Source organism: Bos grunniens, chromosome 10 (assembly GCF_055505025.1).
Source record: "Bos grunniens cultivar Pamir isolate PY7600 chromosome 10, Bosgru_T2T1.0, whole genome shotgun sequence".
Taxonomy (NCBI): domain Eukaryota; kingdom Metazoa; phylum Chordata; class Mammalia; order Artiodactyla; family Bovidae; genus Bos; species Bos grunniens.
In genome coordinates, this window is record NC_141174.1 from 80,016,195 (window position 1) to 80,041,963 (window position 25,769).

General features: G+C 42.3%; 1 gene segment (V, D, J or C); it reads left to right on the top strand.

Moving 5' to 3' along the window:
- The window catches only part of LOC147365089 (T cell receptor delta constant-like), a 154,569-nt gene extending 129,163 nt beyond the window's left edge, over nucleotides 1–25,406 (top strand). Inside the window, 4 exon segments of the C gene segment in view lie at nucleotides 21,614–21,892; nucleotides 22,482–22,556; nucleotides 22,964–23,077; nucleotides 24,488–25,406. Coding sequence covers nucleotides 21,614–21,892; nucleotides 22,482–22,556; nucleotides 22,964–23,076 — 467 coding nt within the window.
- Nucleotides 25,407–25,769: the final 363 nt, after the last annotated feature.

Here is a 25,769-nt window from a genome sequence, read left to right on the forward strand (position 1 = left end):
TGTATGTGTCCCTTGTTTTGAGGTGGGTCTCTTGTAGACAATATATATAGGGGTCTCTTTTTTTGTATCCATTGAGCCAGTCTTTGTCTTTTGGTTGGGGCATTCAACCCATTTACATTTAAGGTAATTATTGATAAGTATGATCCCGTTACCATTTACTTTATTGTTTGGGGTTTGAGTTTATACACCCTTTCTGTGTTTCCTGTCTAGAGAAGATCCTTTAGCATTTGTTGGAGAGCTGGTTTGGTGGTGCTGAATTCTCTCAGCTTTTGCTTGTCTGTAAAACTTTTGATTTCTCCTTCATATTTGTTTTATTTTATTTTATTTTTAAACTTTACAATATTGTATTAGTTTTGCCAAATATCGAAATGAATCCGCCACAGGTATACCTGTGTTCCCCATCCTGAACCCTCCTCCCTCCTCCCTCCCTATACCCTCCCTCTGGGTCGTCCCAGTGCACCAGCTCCAAGCATCCAGCATCGTGCATCGAACCTAGACTTGCAACTCGTTTCATACATGATATTATACATGTTTCAATGCCATTCTCCCAAATCTCCCCACCCTCTCCCTCTCCCACAGAGTCCATAAGACTGATCTATACATCAGTGTCTCTTTTGCTGTCTCGTACACAGGGTTATCGTTACCATCCTTCTAAATTCCATATATATGCATTAGTATACTGTATTGGTGTTTTTCTTTCTGGCTTACTTCACTCTGTATAATAGGCTCCAGTTTCATCCATCTCATTAGAACTGATTCAAATGTATTCTTTTTTAATGGCTGAGTAATACTCCATTGTGTATATGTACCACAGCTTTCTTATCCATTCATCTGCTGATGGGCATCTAGGTTGCTTCCATGTCCTGGCTATTATAAACAGTGCTGTGATGAACACTGGGGTACATGTGTCTCTTTCCCTTCTGGTTTCCTCAGTGTGTATGCCCAGCAGTGGGATTGCTGGATCATAAGGCAGTTCTATTTCCAGTTTTTTAAGGAATCTCCACACTGTTCTCCATAGTGGCTGTACTAGTTTGCATTCCCACCAACAGTGTAAGAGGATTCCCTTTTCTCCACACCCTCTCCAGCATTTATTGCTTGTAGACTTTTGGATCGCAGCCATTCTGACTGGCGTGAAATGGTACCTCATTGTGGTTTTGATTTGCATTTCTCTGATAATGAGTGATGTTGAGCATCTTTTCATGTGTTTGTTAGCCCTCTGTATGTCTTCTTTGGAGAAATGTCTATTTAGTCCTTTGGCCCATTTTTTGATTGGGTCATTTATTTTTCTGGAGTTGAGCTGTAGGAGTTGCTTGTATATTTTTGAGATTAGTTGTTTGTCAGTTGCTTCATTTGCTATTATTTTCTCCCATTCTGAAGGCTGCCTTTTCACCTTGCTAATAGTTTCCTTTGATGTGCAGAAGCTTTTAAGTTTAATTAGGCCCCATTTGTTTATTTTTGCTTTTATTTCCAATATTCTGGGAGGTGGGTCATAGAGGATCCTGCTGTGATGTATGTCGGAGAGTGTTTTGCCTATGTTCTCCTCTAGGAGTTTTATAGTTTCTGGTCTTACGTTTAGATCTTTAATCCATTTTGAGTTTATTTTTATGTATGGTGTTAGAAAGTGTTCTAGTTTCATTCTTTTACAAGTGGTTGACCAGTTTTCCCAGCACCACTTGTTAAAGAGATGGTCTTTAAACCATTGTATATTCTTGCCTCCTTTGTCAAAGATAAGGTGTCCATATGTGTGTGGATTTATCTCTGGGCTTTCTATTTTGTTCCATTGATCAATATTTCTGTCTTTGTGCCAGTACCATACTGTCTTGATAACTGTGGCTTTGTAATAGAGCCTGAAGTCAGGTAAGTTGATTCCTCCAGTTCCATTCTTCTTTCTCAAGATAGCTTTGGCTATTCGAGGTTTTTTGTATTTCCATACAAATGATTTCTCCTTCATATGTGAATGAGATCCTCGCTGGGTACAGTAATCTGGGCTGTAGGTTTTTCTGTTTCATCACTTCAAGTATGTCCTGACATTCCCTCCTAGCCTGAAGAGTTTCTATTGAAGATCAGCTGCTATCCTTATGGAAATCCCCTCGTGTGTTTTTTGTTGTTTTTCCCTTGCTGCCTTTAATATTTGTTCTTTGTGTTTGATCTTTGTTTTGATTAATATGTGTCTTGGGATGTTTTGCCTTGGGTTTATCCTGTTTGGGACTTTCTGGGTTTCTTGGACTTGGGTGACTATTTCCTTCCCCATTTTAGGGAAGTTTTCAACTATTATCTCCTCAAGTATTTTCTCATGGTCTTTATTTTTGTCTTATTCTTCTGGGACTCCTATGATTTGAATGTTGGGGCATTTAACATTGTCCCAGAGGTCTCAGGTTGTCCTCATTTAATTCTTTTTTTCTTTTTTCCTCTCTGCTTCATTTATTTCTACAATTCTATCTTCTACCTCACTTATCCTGTCTTCTGCCTCCATTATTCTACTGTTGGTTCCCTCCAGAGTGTTTTTGATCTTATTTATTGCATTATTCATTATATATTGACTTTTTTTTTTGGCTTTATCTACTTTTTTTTAATTTTATTTTTAACTTTACAATATTGTATTGGTTTTGACATATATCAACATGAATCCGCCACAGGTATACATGTGTTCCCCATCCTGAACCCTCCTCCCACGTCCCTCCCCATACCATCCCTCTGGGTCGTCCCAGTACACCAGCCCCAAGCATCCAATATCGTGCATCAAACCTGGACTGGCGACTCGTTTCATATATGATATTATACATGTTTCAATGCCATTCTCCCAAATCATCCCACCCTCTCCCTCTCCCACAGAGTCCAAAAGACTGTTCTATACATCAGTGTCTCTTTTGCTGTCTCGTATACAGGGTTATTGTTACCATCTTTCTAAATTCCATATATATGTGTTAGTATACTGTATTGGTGTTTTTCTTTCTGGCTTACTTCACTCTGTATAATAGGCTCCAGTTTCATCCACCTCATTAGAACTGATTCAAATGTATTCTTTTTAATGGCTGAGTAATACTCCATTGTGTATATGTACCACAGCTTTCTTCTCCATTCATCTGCTGATGGACATCTAGGTTGCTTCCATGTCCTGGCTATTATAAACAGTAACTAGGTCCTTGTTAAACCTTTCTTGCATCTTCTCGATCCTTGCCTCCAGGCTATATATCTGTAACTCCATTTTGTTTTCAAGATTTTGGATCATTTTCACTATCATTATTTGGGATTTTTTTATCAGGTAGATTCCCTATCTCTTCCTCTTTTGTTTGGTTTGATGGGCATATATCTTGTTCCTTTACCTGCTGGGTATTTCTCTGCCTTTTCATCTTGTTTATATTGTTGTGTTTGGGATGGCCTTTCTGTATTCTGGCAGTTTGTGGTTCCTCTTTATTGTGGAGGTTCCTCACTGTGGGTGGGGTTGGACGGGTGACTTGTCAAGGTTTCCTGGTTAGGGAAGCTTGTGTCGGCGTTCTGGTGGGTGGAGCTGGATTTCTTCTCTCTGGAGTGCAATGAAGTGTCTGGTAGTGAGTTTTGAGATGTCAGTGGGTTTGTGTGACTTTGAGCAGCCTGTATATTGAAGCTCAGGGTTATATTCCTGTGTTGCTGGAGAATTTGCGTGGTATGTCTTGCTCTGGAGCTTGTTTGCCCTTGGGTGGTGCTTGGTTTCAGTGTAGGTATGGAGGCTTTTAATGAGCTCCTATCTATTAATGTTCCCTGCAGTCAGGAGTTCTCTGGTGTTCTCAGGATTTGCACTGAAGCCTCCTGCCTCTGTTATTCAGTCTTATTCTTACAGTAGCCTCAAGACTTCTCCATTTCCTTTTGAAGACCATGGGCTGTCTTTCTGGGTGCCTGATGTCCTCTGTTAGCATTCAGAAGTTGTTTTGTGGAATTTGCTCAGCGTTCAAATGTTCTTTCAATGAATTTGTGGGGGAGAAAGTGGTCTCCCCATCCTATTCCTCTGCCATCTTAGAATCGCCCCCCGAGTATATGTCTTTTTAGTGTTATGTGGGACAAAAGTGGAAGTACACACAGAGCACTTCTGCTGCATTCCAAATTATTAGATTATCTCAAGGGAAAACATGTGAGCAATTGTTTTAGTCAGAAGCCGAACTAGCCACTTTTTCATGGCTGAACAAGCTATTTTGTTTGACAGAATAACTGGCAGAGAAACCATGGTTAATCAGATCTTGGTCGTTGTCAGGTATTTTCTTGGAAATGAATTGAGCCTGCACATCAAGAAAAACAATGGACCATTGTTTCTGATGATAAAAATCTAAGTGTTCAGGCAAAACTTAGAATTTGGGGGCTTCCCTGGTGGCTCAGTGGTAAAGAATCTGCTTGCCAATGCAGGAGACACGGGTTCTATCCCTGATCTGGGAGCTCCCACATGCTGCAGAGCAACTAAGCCCAGAGTGCTACAACTATTGAGCCTGTGCTCAAGAGCAGGAGCCGCAACTACTGTAGCTGGAGCACCTAGAACCCATGCTTTGCAACAAAAGAAGCCACTGAAATGAGAAGTCCATGCACCACAACTAGACGCTAACCCCCACTCTCCACAACTAACAGAAAGTTGGTGCAATAACAAAGATCCAGCACAGCCAAAACAAATAAATAAATAAATGATTTTAAATATATATATGAAAAACAGAATTTGGGAAACTTGTATCTGCCATATAAGCTGTATGGTTCCCTAGTGCTAAACACTGTTCTGATTTTAAAATATTGGTGGTCATATTAACTACTGTGATACATTTGATATTGTATAGTGAAATATGCCAACATACAGAAATCGCCTAACTCAGTGAACCAATTATTTTGCAAAAAGACAAATGGATAATATTACAAAACCATGCATGGGTGAAAGTTCCAACCAAAATGCAGGCTAAACCAGAGGATTTCAATGGAAAAGAATAAGAAAAGTTCATTAGCACATTTTCAGATTTCAAATTGCAACTAACCTACTTTTTTGGACTATAGGTTTGTCTGTATAAGGTCAAATTTTGCTCGTATATTTCAACCATACTGAAATATTGCAATAGATAGAAGGCATACATTTATGAGTAAACCCAGCTGTCTTCTAATAAGCCAGCTCTACCCTGATGGTTATCTGAAGACTATGATCAAACAAACACCTCCAGTATCTCCCAAGCTGTTCCTGCCTGTATGTGGTTGAAAGTCTTTTCAATAGCCTAGTATTCAGCTTTGAATACACTGCAGTTTGTCTATAACCTTCAAAGAGTACATGTCAATATCAGGAGCAGGGGGTGGAGATAAATAAAGCAAGTTCAGAGTCCACAATTACAAAATTAAAAGCTCTAGGATGCCCCAGTTTAATCCCCATTTCTTTTCTTGGCCTGGCACCTCATAAATTTTTTCCAAGTGCTCTGAGTCTCCAGTAGGAAACCTGATCCCACCCAGGACTGAAGAAACCATGATAAACTCAGTACCCTCAGACCATCCCTGATCTTTGATCCCCTCTGAGAATGCACTTCTCTGACAGTGAAAATGACCCAGCCTCCTACCAGGAAGAGATGAACTTCAGGATGAACCCACCCTGGGCCTGCCCCTCCCCTTTCCCACAAAAGAGCATCTCCTACAACAGTGAAAAGCTACATAAAGAAAGAAAATGCCAGGCTGCCCAGGCCATTCTAAGGGCACTCCTGGGGAAAAGATCAGCTGGAAGACTGAGCAGATCTAAGACACTTTCAAATAACAAATGTCAGAATAAAAGACCAAAGTTTAAGTGTACCAAAAACTATCACTGGACTAGGAATTGGGATACTTCATTTCTTGTATGTTCTTTTCAAGTTGAGTGCCTTGGCCAGTTGTGAAACCTCTCTGGATCTTTCTAGATTCTTTCCTCTGAACACATAGGGAAGTGAACATATGATCCTTGAAGACTGTCTTATCTATGACATTCTAGGATGCTTCTCCAGGGGCACAGTTCATCCTTGATTACTCATGTTAGTGGAAAGAAAGCAATTTGAACACTCTAAATATGTAGACAACACAGAACTCGTTTCTCTTTGGCTTTGGAATATATTTCATGACATGGAGCAAAGCACAACAAATTTATCTTCTCAGTGATGCCTGTGCTGTGCTGTGCTGTGCTTAGTCACTCAGTTGTGTCTGACTTATTGCAACCCCATGGACTGTAGCCTGCCAGGCTCTTCTGTCCATGGAATTCTCCAGGCAACAAAACTGGAGTGGGTTGCTGTGCCCTCCTCTAGAGCATCTTCCCAGCCCAGGGACTGAATCCAGGTCTACTGCATTGCAAGTGGATTCTTTACTGTCTGAGCCACCAGAGAAGCCAATGATGCTTAACTCAAGCTAATGTTAAAAACCCAGTTATTTACAACTAGTGGTGCAAATAACTGGGCACAGTTATTTTCAGATAACTGTGCTCAGATAGACAAATGTAAGATAGTATTTCATCGGGCACCAAGGGTCAGAGAGAGCAGGGGACCAGGAATGGGTGCTGGACCAGGATAAACCTAAAGTTTATCCTTTCTCAATATGAGATACCACATCTCTAAAATAGCTTCTGAAGGCAGTGTCAGAGCACTCAATCAGTGAGGCACTGTGCTGGAACAGAGGACACAGAGATGAGCAAGAGAAATCTCTTCTCTCAAGGGTCTTTACCTAATGAAGACAAAAGGAATGGGGTTTTGAGAGCAATGATAAGGATCAGCACTGGATGCAAGAAGATTCAGGGAAAGGGGTACATCTAACACAGTCCAGTCTTAAGCAGTCATTTAGGACTTTCCAGGGACATCCACAGCTAAGCTCAGACCAGCAACTCAATAGAATCTAAGGAAGTGAGTAAGGGGCCAAACTGAAGAACTAAAAAAAGAAAGTGCATTTCAGACAAAAGCAATCACAGGGCAAAACAAGGAAGAATGAAAGAACATGGCCCTTTCAGGAAGCAAGTAGTCTGAGGCAGCTGAGTTTAAGGGAGCATGTGGTGAGGTATAAGATATAGGACTAGAAAGGCAAGCAAAAGCCTGTGTTCCAAACTATCTTATTCTGAACTAAGTGGGGAGCTACCATAAATTCTGGAAGGTAATTTCAGAGTTGGGGTCCCTCCAAGGCTTAGCATCTATATTAATCAGCTCTTGGCCTAAGGGACAAGTAGGGTTAAAATTCAGCTTGAGTTCTTCTGGCTGAGCCAAGATCCTGATGTGGAGCTGCATCAGCTGGAGAAAAGGAAGCCTTTAAGAAAGCTCATAAAGCAGCCCCTCTGTTCACCACATTGAACCCAAGGGGCTACCTCTGCATTCGCCCAGCAGGTCACCTTTTCCAAGTCACACTAAGTAGTATATGGGTTACTGGCCCTGAATTTAGAACCAGAGAGTCAATGGAGAAAATGAAATTCTAAGTTTATGTGAAAGTCCTTTGTCGGTTGCATGATCCTCCCCATGTGCAAAGTGGAATAAAGAGAATTAATTTGAGAGCTGAGCAAGATAAATAAGAAATTATATTAGCCACAGACATTTTTTGCCTACTTACATCTTGTAATATCAAGTTGAGACATTCAGGTCTGGCAAACTCTTCTGGGGAAACCATCTAGAGTAGACTACCCAGAAGGCATAGTGTGAGTAGACATCATGATTTGGTCTGTTCTAGTCACAAACTCCAAGACAGATCTAGCCAGGGGTTCAGAAGAGCTTCAGACAGAAACAACTGGGGAGCCGGCCCTGACCTAAGCCAAATCCTTTTGATCTTGCTGGAGCATGACTTGGAGAAAACACCTGGCCCTGTAGTTCTAAGAGGCCACGTTGGGCAAAACCATAGGGGAGGTTTTTGTAAAGGACTGTAGCATTGTGGGTGGGATACGCACGGTGATACAAAACCCACAGAGACCTGTACAAAAACTTCAGGAGCCCAAAAGACATTTCCCTGGGAAATCCATAGCCTGGCTACCCTGCCCTAGGGAACTAACAGCAAATAGCTGTCCTTCCTTCCTCTGTGACCCAGAAGGGATGCCAGAAAACTGTCCAAACCAGGAGAGGTGACACCCTAACTCTCACCCCCACCCCCCAACTGCCCCTGCCAGCTGCTACTGCTAGCCTCTCTCTCACTGCTGTTTTCTCTTGGATTTTCTCTTGGTATTTCACCCATATTTGAGGAATACAAAAAAGGTGATCCTTGAAAACTATCCTTGTCTTGGTTTCTACTGCAAAAGAGTCATATGGAATTTCTGAACCCAAATTCCTAGAGACATTTGCCTATGTGCTTTGCTATGCAGTTTGGGAAGATGAATTTAAAGATAGGGATTTGGTTTTAGGTCATCACCAGTAGTAGCTGCTCATTCTAACACTGAATACACTATAAATCCCCAGTACAGGACTGGTGTTTCATGCTGTCACTGTGGATATGCCACATGTTATCGGACTTAAAGCAGCTCTGGTGTCTGTGAAGCCCTTGACTCTGGAATAGCTGTGGATCCAAGACCCATCCCCTGGGCAACACTCATCTTCTAAGACTGAGAGTTAAGTGTGTATCTAGGAAATGAGAAAAAATTTAAATAACAGAAAGCAACCATTCCAAGAACTTCACAAAATGTCCAGTACAGGAAATGTCCACCATAAGGAGTGTGTGCTCTTACCTTCTCTTCAGACAGCAACCTTCCAAAAGCAAACCCAAAAGCAATTGCAATTCTGCAATTGACTAAATGAGCATGAACCAGTTGAATGAGCATCAAGTGCCATCTTTCAAAGAGCCAAACCCTTAAGATCCTCCCATCCTCAAGTTGATAGGAAGAAGAAAGGTGGGAGCACTGCTGAGGTTTTTGGAAAGCCCTCAAGCTCTGTGATGAGACTGACAAGCTCATCTTTGGAAAAGGGACCCGCCTCATCGTGGAACCAAGTAAGTAATTCATTTATCTGTTCTTTGAAAAGTAATCCTCCATCTCAGGGGGTGGAAATATTAGGGAATGTGAAATGGGTAGTAATAGCACCAATATTGTGTCAAGGAGGGGTTTGGGGAAGATATGAACTACCGTTAAGCTCCTCCATAGGAACTGGGAGCGGGTTGTTTTTTTAAAAAGTAGATTTGGGGGTTGTAAAAGACCCCCACACAGCTCAGGGAGACTGAAAAAGCTTCTGTCCAATGCCTGAGCTTTGGGTCAGGCTGTAGAAACCACACAATCACTGGCTCAACTCCTCCAGGAGAGTCGTAACTGACCAGATGCAAGGTTAGGCTGAGTCTGGGTGACTCTATCAAGCTGGCTCCAGATAACTCGCTCTTAGGAGAGCCCAGAACTGTATCAGCTTCCTGGGCACAGAGGCTTAGGCCAGGGTAAGTGGGCTGGTGCAGCTCCATTTTTCTTCAGAAAAAGGGAACCGGTTCCAGAGATCTGTTTCTAATTGTTTGCAAATGGAAGTTAGGTGACTAGTGAGGAAGAAAATGGATGTGCTATGCTTTCTTTAAAGCCTATAGGACATAGCCAGGTGTAGCTCCCTAAGGGCTCATGGCGTCCATCTTCCTCACTAAGGGTACGCAGTGTCACTCACTAATTAACTGTTATAAAGGAATCGATGCTAATGTTGTCAAAGGTCTGTGCTCAACTCAGAAGGCATCTTCTCGTGTCATTTAAGTGACATTTTAATTCAATTGTGTCTTGTTTAGAAAAAAAAAAAGACTGTTATCTCCAGTGGGCAGCAGCTTCCAATTAGAACGTGAAGATTAATATTAATCTAGAAAATGTAATAAACAACACAAAACCCCATTTCAGAGATCCTAGGGGAGTCTGGCAAGGGGATCTTAAATTTGTTGGGGCCCCCTTGTCTGCTGGAGCTGTCTGCTGGAAAAGTAACAGCACAACCTGGCCTGACGCCCTGGTGTTCAGATTGTGTTTTCTAAGGTAAAAGAAAACTATAGAGAAGTGGGGTGAAAGTGTGATGGAGTGGGCTCCTCTCATAGAATGGCTGAGGACAGGACTGTCCTGGATGTATGAATTGAAGGAGGCATAGAACTGAGATCAGATGAAGGGAAGGGGAGAAGTGCAAGCTGGGCACCCGCACCCTCACACACAAAAGGGAGAAGTGGGGCAGGGGCTTTGTATCCAGAAAAAGATGGAGAGCCAAAGTCGGCTAGCAGAATCAGAGCAAAGAAAATCATATATCTATTTTTTTAATCATAGTAAGATTTGAAAATTCAACTAATTAAGGTTCTTCCCTTTAGAGCTTGTTGGCTCTAATTTTTCTCACTAAAATAAGTTTATCCACCTTCCTGACAAACCTAGTGACTGAGTTCCTTTATCTCCCTTTGTTCACTGAGTTCTTCCTAATGAATTAAGTTCTTCTGTTTACTGACTTACTTGAGCCAATGTTGCCCTAAGTGTAGAATGCATAAAATGTGATTTTCGGTGGTACATAGACAGACGTTCTTTTCATTTGAATTGCACTATCTTTTAATGGTATCAGCATAGTACAACTAGGTTGTCAAACCTATGTGATTTAGTTTCCTCTTAATTGTATTTTAAGTTCAAATGTGAGTAAATTTCAAGAAAATTATTAAGCAAATCTTATGACTAATGGAAATGACCCAAAATAAAAGCCCCAAAAGAGATGTGATTAATTGAAGTTTAGGAAACACTGAGCTGGTGCCTTCCATTGTCCTTTGAGATGAAAAGATAGCAGGCATCCAGAGAAGGCATATCTTTCAGTGTAGCCCAGATCCAGAATATCTTTACACAGTGACTTCTTTTTAGCCAACACATATTGGATAAAAAAGGATCACTGCAAATCCAGATCCTTTATCTTCCCAGAAGCCTACTTGCTTTTCATGGTCTCTTTCCTCAGGAGCTTCTGTCAAGTTCTTACTTGCAGGGCTCCCCGACTGCACCAAACTAACAGGTCTACACAGACCCACCATCACAGGCTCACCATAGCTTTTAACCCTCCAGATGGAAAAAACCTAGGGTTGCCACTTAACTTCATAAAATAGAACCAGAGTAAGGACCAAATGGCAAGGAATGAAGTACCACAATGTAAATAGGTGCTACTGACCATGACAATGACAGGAGCTTAGAAAGGGTAGTCAGGAGCATTTCATGCCAGTGGGCCACTGGATGGACTTAGAATTATATATACTGTTATATGATATTCACATATCCTCATCATATCAACTGGTGCTTTTTGAGAGCCTACCATGTATTGGGCCTCTGGACCAGGCACTTTATTCATGAATGTCATTCTACTTGGTTCTCACATGAATATGTAAAAATTAAGTACTACTACTTGCATTTTTATAGATCAGGAGAGGTTCCCCAAGATCACACAGCTTAGCAAAGTTAAAATTAGTATCAACTGTCAATTCCAAACCCTGCGCACTTAAAACACTCTGCTCTTCTAGGGACTTCAGTTGGACTGGGGCATCTGTGGAGGTTTTTCCTGCCTGGCTTTCCCACTCAGGCTCCTAATGAGCTTCTTTCCAAGCTGCCTACCAAGTCAGAAGCAACGGTTAAGCTATTTCCCTTCCAGCTGCCACCCCCACCACAATCCTTCACCAAGGCAGAACTCCTGCCCCCAACCAAAACCAGTTACCCAAAGAGGCATTCTCCAGGCAAGGCCCATCCCCCACATTACACCCCTCAGGCTCAAGGGTCCCTAAACTCAGAAAGGTTCAATGATCAGAGCATCACCTTTTCCTTCAAGAAAGAGAAGTCCACAAAATCCTGGGCTCATCAGCAGGTTTCTAAAATGCCAAGAGACAGCTTTCCCACTCCCGTCTTTGGCATTCGTCCCCTCTCACTCAGGAGGAGCATCTCCCAGAACAGAGCCTTGACCTGCTGTACTTTCTGCCGGGACCCATTTTCTCTCATGAACTCACCCTAGCTTTCTTGCTCACCTTCTCCAGGTCTTACTCAAACGTCACATCTAGTGAGGCCTTCCTCAACCACCCCCTGTCTGCTGCAGTCCTTGCTTTATTTTTTTTTTATTATTATTTAATTTTTGGTTGCACTGGGTCTCCATTGCTGCCTGCAGGCTTTCTCGAGTTGTGGCAATCAGGGATGCTCTCTAGTTGTGGTGTGTGGGCTCCTCATTGCAATTGCTTCTCATTTCAGAGCATGGGCTCTACACACCTGGGCTCAGTACTTGCGGTGCACAGGTTAGTTGCCCTGTGGCAGATGGAATCTTCCTGGACCAGGGATTGTACCCATGCCCCCTGCATTTTCAGGCTGAGTCTTAACCACTGGACCACCAGGGAAGTCCACTTTGCTTTTTTTTTTTTAAGTGGCATTATTCATGTTTTACGGGAGACCTTAACTGTCTATGTTAGAGACTCTAGGATAACCATTATTTAAGGTAAATGTTCCATGGGGTCACAAAGTCAGACACAACTGAGCGACTGAACACATACACGCATAGCTTCACAGGGCTGTCCAAACAAAGGCCCACAGCCTGGGCGGCTTAAGCCAGAAGCTCATCCTCTTGCAGTCTGGAGTCCAGCTTGCTTTATTTCGTATAGCCTTCATCTTCACCCGAAACTTTGAATGCTTATTTATCAGCTATCTCCCTTGTTCCATGAGGACAAGGGCTACATTGAAAGCAGTAAATAAATATTTGTTGAATGAATGAATAGACAAATGAAGGAATGGATGAGAGGACAAGTCAGCAGTGGTATAAGGCAAAAGGAAACAGAAATGTAAGCAAGCTAGGCACTTTCAGAACCAAGCCCGATCCCAGCTCACAACCTGTGACAAGTCACTGGTACTATACACAGGGCACTCTTCTAGGTGCCAGGGAATCAGCATGAACAAAAAGACAGAAATCCATGCCTTGTTGGAGTTTACAGTGTACTGTAAAAGACAGATGATAAACTCACCAAATAAAATATATAATGTTTTAGGTGGTGATAAGCCCTGTGAAGGAAAATAAACCACAGAAGAGAAATAAAGTGTATCAATAGAAGGGGACAATGTGCAGTTTTAAACAAAGAAGTTATAGAAGGCCTCATTGGAAAATTGACATTTGGGCAGAGACGCGAGGGGGTGATGGAGTGAGTTGTGCAGATTTCTGAAGGATGAGCACTTCTGGGCAGAGGGAACACAAGCCCTGCCCAGGGTACGTTAAGGACAGCAAGGAAGCCTGGGTGGCTGGAGGAGAATGAGTGACCGGGAGAGAGTTTACAAATCAAGTCAGGTTGATAATGTAGAAAAGATGGCTTGTAAGTCACTGTAAGGACCTGTACTTTTGTTTTTTTGTTTTTTGTTTTTTTGTTTTGTTTTGTTTTTCATGAATTTTTATTTTTTTATTTTTTTAATTTATTTTATTTTTTAACTTTACAATATTGTATTGGTTTTGACATATATCAACATGAATCCACCATAGGTATACACATGTTCCCCATCCTGAACCCTCCTCCCTCCCCCCTCCCCATACCATCCCTCTGGGTCGTCCCAGTGCACCAGCCTAGAGCATCCAGTATCGTGCATCAAACCTGGACTGGCGACTCGTTTCATATATGATATTATACATGTTTCAATGCCGTTCTCCCAAATCATCCCACCCTCTCTCTCTCCCACAGAGTCTAAAAGACTGTTCTACACATCTGTGTCTCTTTTGCTGTCTCATGTACAGGATTATTGTTACCATCTTTCTAAATTCTATATATATGTGTTAGTATACTGTATTGGTGTTTTTCTTTCTGGCTTACTTCACTCTGTATAATAGGCTCCAGTTTCATCCACCTCATTAGAACTGATTCAAATGTATTCTTTTTAATGGCTGAGTAATACTCCATTGTGTATATGTACCACAGCTTTCTGGACCTGTGCTTTTGGATTTAAGAGGGAAGGTTAGAGAAGGAAATGGTGGTCACACCTGACCCTGGTAAGAGACCAGAGGAGACAGAAACCTGGATTCCAGTCCTCACTTTTATCCCAAACACCAAAGAAACAGGATCCTCTCCTGTCTCAGCAACCTCTCCCTACACCTTGCCCTGGGGAGCTCTGAGCTTAGTGTAATTACCTTCTCCTGCTTCAAGTAAAATTTTTACTCTGAGTCTGACCCTAATAAACATTCTAATACTTACACTGAACATTTACAGAATGCTTTATATATACACCCTTTCGCTTAATCTTATAACCTCTCAATACAGAAGACAGCATCCTCATTTTACAAAAGAGGCAAATGAAGCTCAGTGACCTTAAGGAACTTGGCCAAGATTACACACTTAGTAAGTAAGAAACTGAGTGGAATTTGATTTCAGGTTCTCTGATTCCTTTCTACTTCACACAACTGAGAACCACTCTCCATTTTAGTGATTCTCAAAGTATGATATGCAATACTGTATGGGCTGTAAACTGATCTGAAAAATCTGCATATTTTCTCCCTGGATTTTTGTAACATACAGCAATTTTATAGACTCTGGTTTTTACATATGACAGAAGCTATTTTAACTGTCATATCTAAGTGTAAGTACGCCATTAAAGTTTGCTCAAATTTGAAACTCATGAATATATTATTAAAATGTTATTAAAATAGACTTTAGTTCTATTTTATACCAACTCTGGCTGCTGCACAATGCTTGTCAATGATACAAAGCTCTGATTGGATAGGAAATGGAATTCTCCTGAAAGGTTCTGAGTGGGGCTCATAACTTACTAGATCTTGCCCCATGTAAGTATAGCCCAAGGGTTGAGAATCACCATTCTATGACCAACAGGATTCCCCAGTGGCTCAGTGGTAAAGAATCCACCTGCAATGCAGGAGCCACTGAGACGCTGGTTCATTCTCAGGGTCAGGAAGATCCCCTGGAGGAAGGCATAGCAACCCACTCCAGTATTCTTGCCTGGAGAATCCCATGGACAGAGGAACTTAGCGGGCTACAGTTCATGGGGTCGCAAAGAGTTGGACACGACTGAAGCAACTTAGTATACCTTCATGCACTCTATGGCCAATAGCCCACCTTTTTTGCTCCAGACTGGAAATTGTTTTTCAATATCTCTTATTCAGACTGCAAATCAGACTATAACATGGCAAAAGTCTAGATTTCTATTTGACACAGGAATCACTTCCTGCTTTGTCCTGAAGGGTAGCTCCCAAGACAGAAGAAGAAAGAGGTTAAGCAGATGAGACAGAAAATCTCATCCAATGACTGTCACATGACTTGGGGCCAGGGTTGCGGTACGGAAAAGGCAGGCAGTTTTTAGACTGGGTTTATCAGCTGTGCAGAATCCACTAATATTTGGCAAAGGAACCTATCTGAACGTGGAACCAGGTAAGTGACTTGGTTTTATTCTTCTTCTTCTTCTTCTTTTGACCACTGTATCTGTCAATTATCTTTGTTAAATATTTTCCCAATTCATCAGTTTAGGAAACACTTCTCAGGTTGTTGAAAGTCCCTCCAGCAAGTGATTTAGCAAGGGATGGTGGAGGAGCAGGGACTGAGTTTCTGACAAAATCCAGGGTGGGAATGCATTGTAGTAATCTTCTTGGTCCGCTCTCCATCCCAGAGTGTCTGTAAATGGCATTCGCCATTTACAGATCTGGGCCATGACCAGACCTGTGCTACAGCACATCTAATAAATGTGAGGAGCACTGGCAAGCATGTTAGGCCAAGAATTGAAAGACTGAGTTCTAATCCTCCTTTTTGACCAGCTCTGTGACTTAACTTCACAGTACTTGAGTTTCCCTCTAGCTGATTCAAATGATTTCCAGTGTCTTCCAGCTTAGCACACTATGATCCTGAGTGTCAGCCAGACCAATTCTAAGGGACAATGTATTAGGAAAAAAAAAGAAAGCCCAATGATGTGAATGTCTTATGATCCAGTGGAAATTCTGAGATTTAATGAAAAATGACGCTGAAAATGGAGTCCAAACTCTGTCTATATGCCCATTACTTAGCCTTTGTGTGGCCAAGGAATTTTGACAAGTGGCAGCTGAAGCTCCTCTCAGTCCTGTCATCTATTACTCTGGTTCAATGGATGGGAACTGGGGTCTGGAGACCTAAGAGTCAGACACAGCTCAGTCACTATCTTAACTGCTCTTTAGCTCCAGTGACTTCATCTGTAAGACGGATCTAATAATATCAGCTCATGGAGCTTGTTATGATGGTGTCTGTTGAGGTAGTGTAAGCACAAGCCATCTGGAAGTAGTAAAATACTTATAGAAATGGCAGACTTCTGAGAGTATTGGGATCTTTTTAAAAGACTCCCAGTCTTTTGCAGAAATGACTTTTGGTCCAGCCATCCTGTCCTTCCAACTCTAACTGAGGCATAGTCCTTTCTGATTGACTTGAACCTTACAGCTGTGTTTCTGCTGAAAAGAGCCATTTGACATTCTCAGCAAAACCAAATTAATTCCTTTCTCTCTGTGAAAATATGACTGTGAAGCAAGATCTTGGGGTAAGAGATGACAGGTTGAGGAGATAATAGCAGTAAACCCTGGGACTTCCCTAAATGCGAACACTCAGAAGATAACACACATCAAAGAAGCTGCCAAAATGAAAGGCTTAGATCTCAGAAACCCTTGTAGAGCTCTTTTTGTATCCAGGTAGCCCATCCACTTCCAAACAGATGGACTAGGCAGGGAGAAGATAGGTAGTGAGGTTTTGGGTCATGATGTCTGAAATGGTGTGCTGATAACAAAACTTGTCTTTGGAAATGAGACTCAACTCATCATGGAACCGAGTGAGTTATGCATTTTATTTAGTGTGTATATTCCCTTGGACTCATGGTACAGTCCTGAATAAGCAGAGCTTCTTGAGAAGTTAAAAGGTTCTAAATGGGAAATCCGTTGTCATTGCTGTTGTTGCTGTAAAGAGTCAACATAAAATTGGAGAATAAAATCATTAGATCTCTCTTAAGAAAATATTCTATGCATACTTAGAAACTCTCTTCTGAGGATTAGTATTGATAAGTCTTCTGCAACTGCTTAAATAAAGCCCTGGTCAGGGACTGGGACTAGGGAAAAGGCAAGCTCTGGATCTTTAGTCTTTCCACTGTTTATGAGGGAAAAGAGTCATAGTCACAGCATAGGGAGAGGGAAGGTTAGAAAAAGAAAAATATTATTAAAGAAGGAGTTACTGCAAAAGCACCTTCTCTGCCTCAGATGTCAATAACCAATCTGCCCTTGTCTCTTTTCTTGCTGAGAACTTGCATTAAATCATCATGCCTGGCTCACACTAAATTATTTCCAAGGTCCCATCCTTGTTTGGGTCTGCTGAGAACTGTTTTGTGCTCACCTCCCTTGTTGGCCCTGAATCTGAGGATTCTGTAAAAGGTCAGGAGTCTACACCAAAAGTACAAACACAGCCCCCAACTTCAGGACAATAGGGAAGTAGTGGGCTCCCCTAGGGATACTATCCATGGGCAGTCTGTTCCAGTGTTTGGAAATCCAGGGGCCATATTCAGGTAGTTTGGCTAGCTGCCAACCGTCAGTCACTGGAACCAGTCCAGAAAACAACAGTCTCAGAAGCTTTCCAAAATGCCAAGGCCGATGGGGCATTGGTTAGATTCTGCTTTTACTTATTTCAGAGGCAATAAAAAAGTGGAGAAATGTACATGAATGTGAGGAGGCAATCTGACAGTCCTGAGAGGGACTGGTAGTGTCAACGTGGTCTCTGCCTCTCAGAGGGTAATATAAACTTAGAGGCGTTCTTGATTGCCTCGGGCTTCCAGGGAAATAGTGGAATTTGGTGAGTTTTCTTATCTTTGAGGAGAGGGAGACTAGAGCAATGAAAAGGAGGGAAAACAGAATCACATTGTAACTGATTGCAGTCTGATTGATGCTGGGCAAATTGCATCTGAGCAAAAAGTATTGTGTTTCATTTTCCCTTTAAATCATTTCCACTTGAAATTCAGAGTTATCTGCAGTGTTAGAATCAAATCTCTGAGGCTATGCCTTTGGGACTCCTAAGGAAGAAGGAAAGAGATGAAACCAAAGCTTAGACCCTCTGTTGAGATGCTGACCTGCGCTCTTCAATGATATCCCAATTGCTTCTCCAGTTTTCTCTTCCTGCAGCAATTGAGTATAATATGATGATATGAGGCTCAGGTAGGGGGTTTAAGAATTTCAAATCAAGCCCCCAATCCTTAAAGTTTTGACAGCAAAGAATGGTCCTTCCCTTTCGCCTTGCTCTAACCCTGGACTCTTGATTTTTTTGGTGATAAGACCAAGTAATCTATAGGGTTTTAAGTTCTATTTCACATGATTACTCTGTCCTCTTGAGGCTTGTATCTGGATCCAGAGTCAAGAGAAATTATAAAACAAAAATAAGCAATCCAAAGCAAGCTCTGCTTTCCCTGACCTGTGTCCATGACACGCAGCACCACTGGGTTCCTTTGTCAGCTACCAATTTCTTGTTCAACCCTCGGGTCCTTAGAAAGTCTTTCCACGGGCTCAGGGAATTAGAAAGTAGATTTGTTGTTACTGTGAGACTCAGTCTGAGTGATGGGGGAGAAATTAGTTTCTAATCAAAAAGCAGGATTGTGACCCAAGAGAAGGGAAATAGAATATGAGAAAAAGAGCTGGGCCTAAAACTCTCCTCAGCCTAACATTCATTACAAGAAATATCAATGTCCAGTCCCCCATTCCTACTCCCAAGCTGGTGTGTGCTTAGCGAGTCCTTCCAATGGATGGGTGTTAAAGCTTCCATCTTGGAGGCAGCTACTGGCCTGCTGACACCCTCTTCTGCTGCTCTGTCTCAGCCCTGTCCCCTGTCCCAGTGCTCCTGGGCTGGGGATTTCATGCTCACCTCCTTACCCAGCAGTTACACTATTCTTAGCTTCAAAGGGAACTGGGACTCTGTGTGCTCAGCCCCCTGATATCATCAAGTACAGCTTTGTAGCTCTCTGAGCCATGGGCTCTCTGGGCTGGAACCCGAGCTGCAGAGGCAGGACACAGATGCTCTAGCTCAGGCCCCAGAGCTGGCCCCAGGCTGGTTACTTGTCAGGTAGTGTCACAATGTGCTCCTGGGACACCCGACAGATATTTTTTGGAGCTGGCACCAAACTCTTCGTGGAGCCCCGTAAGTTGATTTTTTTTTCCCATACATTTCTAGGGATAAGTTGACTCCTGGGACTAGGCTTGCCATCCAGTTTGTGGTACATGAGAAAGTATAACTAGGAGATGGAGTGGTACAGATGTGGACCGGGCACGGTAAAGACACTAGGCTGAGTAGCGAAGTAGCTCTGTAACTATTATTACTAAAAAAAAAAAAAAATTATTTCTGAAAAAAGAGCAGCCCAGAAAACCCAGAGAAATCTAGCAGAAGAATTATACAGATATGTTGGAATATCAGATGCAGGAGGGGCAGAGGCCCAAATTCTCCAGGTGGTTGCTTCTCCTTGCGCATCGCTTTGGCTAAGCTGACTACTGTGTATGTCTTTGTGCCACCCGAAAAATGTCCTGCAGCTGGAAGACTTAGGAGAGAGATGGTTAACCTGGTGAGAATAATCAAGTAAAGCAAACTTATTTTCAGTGTTCAAGTTAAAGGCCATCTTGGCAGAAACCTTTGAAATTGTGACTGACATCTGTTGTCAATGTTTCAATGCTTAGGGAACCTGTAAGGGGCTCTATAAGAATCTAGAACATAGATGATTTCTAAGTTTATAAATTAAGGAAGACTGTTCAGGGAAGGTATACACTTCTTTTTGTATGTTTACCAGCACATAGCCTTAGCATTAAATAGTACTCATAAAAAAAGAAAGTGCCAAAATGTAGTTAGTTATATTTGTGGACCAAGAAGAAAGATTGGAAATTCTCAAAAGACAAGCAATTACATCTTTAAATTATAGACTACAATGTAGTGCAAATTTTACACAACTTCAAATTTTGGTTTAGGTCTAATATAAAATAGACTGGGTTACATGTAACAACTATATTGAATGCATTCTATTTTTTAAAAAAGGTTCGGTTCAGTCATATAGCCTTTTATTTTAGTTACCATGATACTAAAGAATGAGTTAAACCCTTTACCTTCAAACAACTGTTTTGAACAGATAGACATTAATTTAGAAAGAGGATCTGAGAAAAATGTTTTTTCAAACCAATGCATCATGCTCTATCTGAAATACTAACAGCTTCAGAGCTCAATATCCTGAGTGTATGACCTTCTTCGGACATCTGTCTTGTTGGTTATATCAAATTGTTCAAATTATTCAAGCCAGGTCTCTCCATCCCAGAGTGATTATTAACAACTGCCTTTGAATTTAAATTTTTAAATCCCAAGAAAGGCTTAATTTTCCAACTAAATCAGACTAGGATTGGATCATATTTTTAAGTAATGAAAAAAATAGGAATGTTTGGGCTTTGGTTTTTAATGGACTAGTTTCCTTTCTCTATAACTCATAGCTCCCTTGAAAATCAACCGGATTCATCTCACCAAATCAGTATTGTGAGCGAGAAATGCCACAGTTCTGAAGGGAGATGACTGAGCAGAATGTGCGGTTTCCAAGCCGTTACTGCTGGGCTTATCAGTGTCGGTTATCAGCGGCTTCAGCTATGCCGGGAAACAAAACAATGAAGCTTTTCTCCTTTTAGGTTCCAGAAGAGCTCTTTGAAAAATCCCCAACACCCCCCCCCCCCCCCGCCCACACACACACACACACCTCTGATTTTAAGGAAAGAAAAAGATGCAAACAGAGAGTAGCAGATAAATGATTGTCCAAGGTGAGGCATGAAAGGAAAGAAGCCCAGGAGGAGACCCAACTATTGTAACCCATTTTCCACAGCTCTGCTTAGAACAAAACAAGAAGAAATGGGCTTAAACTGGTTTCATGCTCGTAAGGACTTCTGAGAATGATAGTTATTATTCTCTGATTAAAGTCTCAAAAGAAACTATAGGGTAGTCCTTTACAAGAGAACAAGAGTTCACCTGAAGACAGAGAGATGGACCACTTAACTTTAGCAGATCCCTTCCAGTCCGAAAAACAGGAATGACACCCTGAAGTGATGTCAACACTAATATCTGCAGAGTGTTGAACCACTATGGACCCCTTTTAAGACTCTGCTTTGATCTCACTCCAAGGGTTCATGCATTTAAAATAAACCAACTACAGCACAACTTAAGCTTGGTGCTCTGTGATGACCTGGAGGGGTGGGATGGTGGGCGGGTGGGGGTAGGGGGGTTGAGAGGGAAGCTAAGAGGGAAGGGGATATATGTATACTTATAGCTAGTTCAAATTGTTGTACAGTAGAGACTAACACAAATTTGCAAAGCAATTATACTCCAATTTTTTAAAAATTTAAAATAAATGAAAATGGTGGATATTCAGAAATTAAATAAATGTACTGATTCAGATAGATATTCAGCCTAACTCAACCGTCCAGAGGATCGACTAATAAAACATAGATAATTGAAACTCAGTTGACCAAGACACTTCTTTGTATTTGTCATTGTCTATCTCTACTCCCAGTCATATCTCTTCGCATCTCCTAACTAGGAGTCAAACTGCCTGCCTTTCATTTCTGCTTCCCTTGGTCATCCTTTCATGGAGATGCTAACAGGTCAGGTCACTAACAGGATGCAGGAAAGTCTGGATTGCGGTGTTTGGCCCCAGGGAAACTGAGGAAAAGAGCTTTGTTCAACTCCTACACGTGGATAATCATCTCACAAAATAAACTGATTATATTTGCAGAAAGTCAACCTGCTGCCAGCCCATCTGTTTTTGTCATGAAAAATGGGACAAACGTCGCTTGTTTGGTGAAGGAGTTCTACCCCAAAGATGTAACTATAAGTCTGCAATCATCCAAGAAAATAATAGAATATGACCCGGCTATTGCCATCTCACCTGGGGGGAAGTACAGTGCTGTCAAGCTTGGTCAATATGGAGACCCCGATTCAGTGACATGTTCGGTTGAACACAACAAGCAAACCTGGCACTCTACTGACTTTGAACCAAAGAAAACTATTCCAGGTAGGTCCTATCTGGCCTCAAGGGGCTAGGGTTGTGGGGAAGAAAAACTGAGGGCAAGAGAAGTTGGAGATGTAAACTCTTGACAGGTCACATTCAATATGGCATCATGCTGGAAATAAGACTTAGGTTCAGATTTAAGGATTAGGCTTAATTCCTATCCCTAAACAGGAATTAAACTTGTTGCATCTCTGAGCTGGAATCTAGGATAAAATCCATCTTATTTCATCCCCATCTCTCCTCTTCACCAAACTCTGTTTCCTTCATACTAAAGACTCTAGGATTGAACATTCATGTGGGATCTGATCTAGTGTGAGTGCCCCAACCAAAGGCAGCCCAGCTTATCTTGGTGTTCATTATCTCAATTCTTCCTACAAATTAGAGGCATACCTGGATGTTGGTTTCATGGCCTAATGGGAAAAAAACCTCAAGACAGGAAGCATGTTGACTGTGTCAATAGCTGTAGGACCTTAACCAAGTCATTCCTCTGGTCCTTAGTTTACTTACTTAAAGTCACCTCCAGTTCTAAAACCTGAAAGCCCTTGAGCCTCTCAGTTGTCATTGTAACCCTGACCATTGCTGTTTGTTCCAGAAACAACTCCAAAACCGATGGCATATGAAAACAGCACAAAAGCTGAAGCTCCAGTGACCTGCCAAGAGCCCCAAGGTTAGTTGAAGCCAAAGGGCCAGCTTCAGAATTGAGGTTAAAGCAAACTCTGTCATTGTCAGATGGGGCCCCAAATCATTCTATTTCAAAAGAAAACAAAAACCATACTTGAGTCCAGTTGGCTCCCTCTAACTCTTCAAGCAGAGTCTTCCTGACTATCAGATCAGATCAGATCAGTCACTCAGTCGTGTCCAACTATAGGAATGGGTTTTTCCAAAGCTTGCTTTGCTGACTGTGAACAGCAGCTTCAGGTCTGTGAAGGCTGTCTGGCACCACGCAGGGCTTCAGGCCAGGAAGAATGATGATGATGCGGGGCAGGCTGGTGTCGGTGCTGTAAGCCAATATCTGGCAGGAAATTTAGTCTCTTGCTAAGTGAATGAACCATCTTCACTCTCATTCATCCACAGTGCAACCCGGGAAGGTGAACATGATGTCCCTCTCGGTGCTGGGGCTCCGAATGCTGTTTGCCAAGAGTGTCGCCATCAATTTTCTCTTGACTGCCAAGTTATTTTTCTTTTAAGGTAAGAACTAGCTGCTTCTTATTCCTAACTCCACCCAAACTATGCTACACGTGAAAGAAAGGCGTTTAGGACTGATAAGAAGCATTGGGAAAGGAAAAAACACATAGAAACCTATTACGATTCAATAAGGTGGGCCTTTCTAGATACTTAGCATTACACTCTGCCTCCTGTTGGCCTTTTATTTCAAGCCAGATTCAAAATTCAGGTAATATAATGTAATACCAGTCAATAATCCTCACTTCCAACTGAGGAGCTAGAAAAACTGGACCTAAACAGGAAAAATCTTTTTCTTTATTGTTATTTTTGTGTATATGGCCAAAGGACCATGGGCTTTTTGAGAGACCATCAGTAAAGGCTCACTTGAAGAATATTCAGGGAAGCAGAACTTGTCTTTGCCAGACAAAGGTGATGCCAGTTCTTGATCCTTAGTCATAGGACTCGATGTGTCGACCAGCCTATCTCTGGGATGAACCTACACTCCTATTCTTAGTGAACAGCTCACTAGTAACCTCTCAGGATGCATACAAATTGAGGATGAGATGTGAATTATTTGCCTGTCACTTGCATTCCCTCTTCTGGTTACCTTGTTATTGTTCAGTCGCTAAGTCATGTCCGATTCTTTGAGACTCCAAGGACTGCAGCACGCTCCGCTTCCCTGTCCTTCACTATCTCCCAGAGTTTGCTCAAACTTATGTCCATTGAGTCAATAATGTTATCTAACCATCTCATCCTCTGCCGCCACTTTCTTCTCTTGCCCTCAATCTTTCCCAACATCAGGGTCTTTTCCAGTGAATTGGCTCTTCGCATCAGGTGGCCTAAGTATCTTAGACATGAAATTTGAACCAGAACTTAGGTTTGCCTATAAAGCTCCTTCTCCAGTCCCCCCAGACACCCCTCAGTCCCAGCTCCTGATCTAAGGACAATCCTAGACTTAGTGTGTTGGACTTACCCAACCTGGCCTGCAAGCATCCTCAGTCATTCCCCAACAGGTGAGTGTTTTACCAGCCGTCCCCAGGACACAGGCCAAATGGCTACATGAAAAGGACCTTCTGACCTCAGTTGGAATCAGAAGCACTAGATTTTCGTCCCAACTTTGTCACTAACTCACTGCAATACCTGAGCCAGTTTTCTTCACTCTGTTGGACCTGGGTTATCACATCTGTAACGCAAAGGAGTGAAAAATAACTAAAGGAGAGCAGATAGGTTTTGTGACTGGTGTCAACACTGATAAACTGATAGTGACTAGCTGAACTATCTCCATGTGTAGAAGGGAAATGTGCCAGGATAGGTTAGCGATGTCTGCAATGGTACAACCATAGGAAGTACGGACCATCCTCATGACTACTACGATTCCTTCCAGCACCGAAGGTCTATGATTCTATAGCTCTGACAGTTTTCCTTCATTTGCAGGCTGACTGGCATGAGAAGGCTGCATTCCCTGACAGAAACCAAAAGCCTACAGAGAAGCTATCTCCTAGGCTTTCAACCTTTTCGTGATTCAAGTTGACCCGTCCCAGCCTTGCTTAAATGGCTGCTCCCCAAACGGTTTTCCTTTAAAGACAACAAACCCAGCTTATCCTTCAGCCTGATGAAAGACAGAAGTCCTGGGGAGTGGGGGCCCAACTGTTTTATATGCTGCTTTATAAAGGGATAAGAGATATGAAGGTATATAGGACTCATTTTTTTCCCTATGACTGACATACTTTGAAAGTGGTGTTTTGTTCCTTTGACTTTCTTTGCCTCCAGAACTAGCAAGTGGGACCCATCCGGTTCCCAGCTCCATCCTCCAAGAGGAAAAATAGATCCTGGGGAAAGGACAGCGGGTGTCCTTCTACCTAAATGTAAAAGCCTCTGCTCAACCCAGCACTAGATTTGCCCAAACTAGCGTTCTCATCCACAAAAGCACTTTCTGCTTTCCCTAGTACTTGAGAAACAAAGCAACACTTGACTCCCTAATACTCTCTGTGTAGGCAATGGGGGTCTCATCTAAATACTCTCAGAGCTATTAGCAGAGAAAAGAGTAAAATGCAGAGGAGATGTGCTTTCCTCAACTTAACAAACGTGAATTATTGCAAGTTCCAGGCACTGTGCTGAGAGTGCAAAAATAAGTAAGACATGGGTCTTGCTTTCAAGCAGCTTACTGTGCAAGTATTTTTGGAGGGAGGGATAGGAATGAGTCCCCAATATTTCCCTGTAAAACCAGAGTCTTCCTGAACCCTTGCCTGCCCATCTGTATATGGGGATTTTGAGGGCATTGGATCTTTGGTGTTGATGGTTTTCTGCCGTTTTTCTTTGTCTCTGTTGCGTTTATTAAAGTGCATTGTATGTACCTTGCTTCTGGCTTTATTTATTGCAGACTACTGCAGGAGGAAAGGTGGGGGGCTGTGAATTCACTAGTAGTCAGACAAAAACCAAACTGAGCTCATAGGTCACACCACAGCTTCTGGGGCCCCTAGCCCAGCCCCTGGGTTTCCTGCTGTTGTTGCCGCAGCTGCTACAAGAGCAGTGCCCCTACCTGCATGTGGCCACTGACCTCTGCTCCTCTCACCTCGGCAAGGCCAGCTTTATCCCTTTGCAGGAACACGGGTAGCAGAGGCTTAGAAACCCAGCACTGTGGGTGCCTCAGCACCTATGTGGGGTGTCAGCTGGGGACTCATGAGGTGACAAGTGAAAGAACAAGGCTTACCCACAA